This window comes from Leptinotarsa decemlineata, unplaced genomic scaffold, assembly GCF_025532065.1.
Source record: "Leptinotarsa decemlineata unplaced genomic scaffold, Ldec_3_MD MMD2_P_RNA_scaffold_6, whole genome shotgun sequence".
Classification (NCBI taxonomy): Eukaryota; Metazoa; Arthropoda; class Insecta; order Coleoptera; family Chrysomelidae; genus Leptinotarsa; species Leptinotarsa decemlineata.
The window spans coordinates 18,094,059-18,098,669 of NW_027412533.1; the positions used below are offsets into that span (position 1 = coordinate 18,094,059).

The 4,611-nt window shown below is 35.2% G+C and overlaps 1 protein-coding gene across 1 annotated transcript; it reads right to left on the reverse strand.

The window, feature by feature from the left end:
* Positions 1 to 472: 472 nt before the first annotated feature.
* LOC141480049 (uncharacterized) lies at positions 473 to 4,118 on the reverse strand. Its single transcript, XM_074169737.1, has 3 exons — positions 3,313 to 4,118; positions 2,243 to 3,250; positions 473 to 528 (listed from the first exon to the last, which is right to left on the reverse strand). Exons 1-3 carry the CDS (start codon positions 3,707 to 3,709, stop codon positions 473 to 475), a joined length of 1,461 nt encoding a protein of 486 aa, XP_074025838.1. The 5' UTR covers positions 3,710 to 4,118.
* Positions 4,119 to 4,611: the final 493 nt, after the last annotated feature.

A 4,611-nucleotide genomic window follows, 5' to 3' on the forward strand; every position in this document is an offset into this window, starting at 1 on the left:
ATTTTTGAATACCTACAAGAATATCAATATTGGATTTTCCGGAATTGAATAGAATTTCAATTATTGATCTCGGCAGACAATAAATTGATTAGTTGATCCAGTGGACTTTCCTGAGTTTGTGATTCTTGAATAATATTAGTTATCCACCGAATGTTATCATTCGGATCGTTTTGATAAAATTCAATATCATTATGACCCCAAGGAAGAGTGTGGGTAGTATTCGGAATGATGAATCGTTTATCGTCGTGATATGATAATGCAACTTCATTCTTGAATTCAGTATACATATCATCCAACACGCTTCTGAATGAATTCATCTTTCTGAATATCATACCACCATGTTCCACGATTTTTTGATAATCTTCACATGTTAATTCATTCTTTATAACCGATCGTTTCACCTCGTTAGCTTTCTCAAATTCACCATCAACAGATTTCACATAATACGCTTTTGCACCTGTACCATAAAAGCTCATGATTGGATCTTCGGAAATTCGTCTTTGAAGTTGCCCAAGATTGAACTTGTTACTGGAATGATGAATTGGTTAACTATACTGTAATTGGATGTATCGAACCTACTTATGTTAGTTTTCATGAATTCATAAAAATTTTCTGTATTTACTTTCAAAATGAGTGAGTCGGTATCTGTGTACAGTAAAGAGACATTTTCACCAAAGTGTTGTTTGATGCATCCATAGAAAAAGTCGTACATGACTGTTTTTGATAATTCTAATATAGAAAATCCCAAATATAATGGTTTATCATAATGGACTTTAACTTTACCCAATTGAATGGCAACGAAATTTTTTGTAGAAATTGAACAATTTTTGAAATTTGGTCTGGATATGAGAGTGTTGGCACCTGTATTATTTTTTATATTTTCCAATGTGTAACGAGTCTAACATCAATTCTGTTATCTACATTCTCCATTGTCTTTCCATATACCGCATTATCCATTAGTTTGTAGAAATCTTCAACAGATTTGTTATTAGACCTATTACGCATTTCAGTATTAAGATCTATATAGGGTTTTATCCAACGTGATTGTTTGAATTCCAATACTCTATGTGTATTTATTACAATCTAACCATTTTATCATTCACATTTGAAATTGATTTGGGAATTTTCGATTGTGTACGAGGTGGTATTAATTTTTCAACTAAAAATGGAAGATCAGAATGTTCATCATGCAACTCTTATGGATAGTGAATATCTACTTCAAACACATACCCATACGGACTATCAGCACTCACATTCATCACATTAAGGTTAAGAATTTCATTAGGTGTCAACCATGTAAATTCACTTGTTGATAGAGGTTGTGACATGCTATGACAGTATAGATTCGTTGCATCTAAATATGTAATGAATGTGGAAGGTTCATTGGGATTATAATTTGGTGAGAATTTATTATTTGCTATATGTTTCCTCTCACTACACTGACTAATTCCACCCCGTATACCTTTTTGAAAAGAGTGAATCATATCAATGTCAGTTAGTAATTCCAAGTCAATATTCGTATACTTCAACATAGCATCCCAAGATAATACAGGTGCAGTGTAATAATGTGCTGGATCTAAGTTATAAATCTCTAAACTTGTGTTGCGAAAGTTTTCAAAAATATCACATAAAGCAATACATCCGACTTTGAATACAAATCAGAGTATTCGCCCTAATTCTGACACTCGAATGAATTCCATACATTACTAGCCCTATCACAATCATTTTCTGATATATGGAAGTGATGGATAACTCAATTTGTCAATGTAATCAACGAAACTATATGGAAATACACCTTTATGTCTCATCAAATTGAATTTTTCTATTTGTGGGAAATGTTTGTGCATCTCCAAACATTGATCAGAGGTCAAGTTAGCACCCAACTTCTTCAACGAATTAGTCATAAATTTATAACTATCGATAAATTTCATTTTGAGATATTTCTTATAATCCTTACCATCTTTATCGGTATAGGTGTGTGTGAAGATATGCTTAGTGAAAGATATATATTTCTCTTTTGTTTGTGGGATGACATCAACTCTCTCTTTATTCCTATACAATTCTTTTATGAATAAATGGTAATCATACCCAATCAAATTGTGGAAAATAGTAGGTACAAAATTAGGGAGTTTGAAATTCAAATTACATTTGGAATGAGCGGCATGTGATCTTTTGTTTTCTGTAACATGACAATGATCTCTAACTTTGACTTCACCATCAATAAATGGTGTAGTACATATACCACAAGTTCTGGCTGCAGCAAATTGTTTCTCTTCTTCGAGGGTTTGTGCATCCATTGGTATAGGGTATCTGGGATGATTTCCATATATCTTTTTCAAATCATCTTCAATGCTACTCACAACTTTGTGAGCATCTACACCCCTATATGTAACAAATTTTGATAAATCATCATTATATGAACATTTCGTCAGGTAAGCAAATGCATATGGAGCATGTTTGAATGTTTCAATCGTGTATGAACTTTCGGGATTTGGCTCATTCACGTGAATCGGTTCTAGTACTGATTCAAAATCAGCATATACTACAAATGGCACCCTCATTTGTCTCTCAAAATGTTCAAACATTAATTTATTTTCCGCAACCATCCGACCATATTTATTGATCTCAAAATTGGTGGTTGGTGCTGTAGTACTAACGAGATTACAATCATTCATCTTATAACGTAAAAGCAATCTCTCGCTGGAAAAATATATCAAACATCCATCACAAAAATATTTTTTATGATCATGAGCTGATAGTTGACTAGAAACTAATCTTGAAAAATCTTTTATCCAGCAATACTGACTATTACCGGAGTCATCAGTTATAAGTAATAAATTGACATGTCTCCGGAGTCTCCTCTGTGAGTATCGCAATGGACCAATCACATCATAATTTATGTTACCCCTATCAAATTTTCTCTCGAAACCGTAAACATTAATTGAAATATCATTCCTATCTTCAAATCTTTCAATACTCTTATTATTAACTTTAACCGGAAAATTCAGACCTGTGACATCTAAAATATTGGAAAAATGTGGATGTGATGTAACTTCGGACACTCTACCATTTGCAAGATATAATGCTGATGTTATAGCCCAAGCAAAACAGTATTGATCTTCGTTGAGAACATTCACGACAGCTTTCCTCCATTCAATGCATTCGGGCAGCTTCATATATGAACGTCCTCCCAGTGGAGTGTATTTATTAATGTTGACTTCGAGAAATAGTATTTTTTCACAAGTCCAACCTAAATTACAAAAAAATAAATATTACTACTCAATCTCGTTGGAATTCACAAAAAATAAATACCTGAGTCACGTTCTTGGAATTCAATCGTTTGAGCCACAATCACATCGCGGAATCCATCAAAAACAGCATTCAAATCTGAAGATTGGTCCACTATTTTATTTTGGGAATTAAATGACTTCGTGTCCCTCGAATCTTGAGCCTGAAGAATATAATTCCCAAAGACTTCCATGTTCACCTTGATGCTTTTATGGATCCTGATGGCCGATTCCAGTAATTCGATGACCTTCTGAATAATCCCATTAAAAAATGACATGTAGTCACTGGATACAATCGAACTCTCCACTCTGTATGTAATAATGCGGCAATTGAATGCATTCGTTATAAGTTGAATACCTCCAGACAATTGAACACATGCATTATTTTCATGACTCATGGTTGTTCGGTGGGAGTTCAACATCTGTTATCACCTCACAACTGGATGCGATAACAGATGTCGATACGAACAGGCAGTGGTCGTTGTGCTCTCGGAAAGGGCAGACGTTAGCACAGTCCTCAGCCGCCTGCGTGTCACCATCGATAGTGAGGCTAGAGCGATGCGTTACGTCACAGCCTTCACTGTATCGAGAGAGGTGAGGGCGCACCGATGAATACACATTACTCAGCCACACGTCGTGGAGTGAACATCTTGCTCTCTTACCGATGAACGGTTGTTGCTGTGACGTCACACCACTACTAACTTGGTGGGCTCACACCGATGGAACATTCATCACTTGAAGGCTCTTCGAAGTATGCAGACGTATGTTTGTGCATAGACAAGCACATGATGAAAACCCTGTACCGTGCATTCTCACACACACACACACCAATCAAATGTAATTACGTCACTATGTCTCACACACACAAACACACACACACACACACACACAAATTCTCATATGAAAAAAATTCTGAACGATCCATGCACCAGACCCTTCAAGGTCACATCACCTTGATGTTACTAAGCAACAACAAAAAAAACCAAATAATACGTCATAGTGGTGGGGGAAGGCCCAGAACCGGCTGTAATCTACTACTTGTATTACTTAATAATGGAATTTAAATATCATGATAAACCATCATATCGAACGGTGTGGAATGATCTGCAGAATTATAGAAGACATGCGAAAATAATCAAGAGAAGAAATTAGCAATGCCAAAAATAGCATGCGGGCTAGACGGATTGAATTGGGAAAAAATACAAGCAATGATTGAATTTATTTGTTATAATTCAGACATAGAAGTGTTTATCTATACGTCGCCGAGCATCAGGGACAACAAAAAACTTTGGGGAAATATAAGGAACAGATTTCATTGGATAGG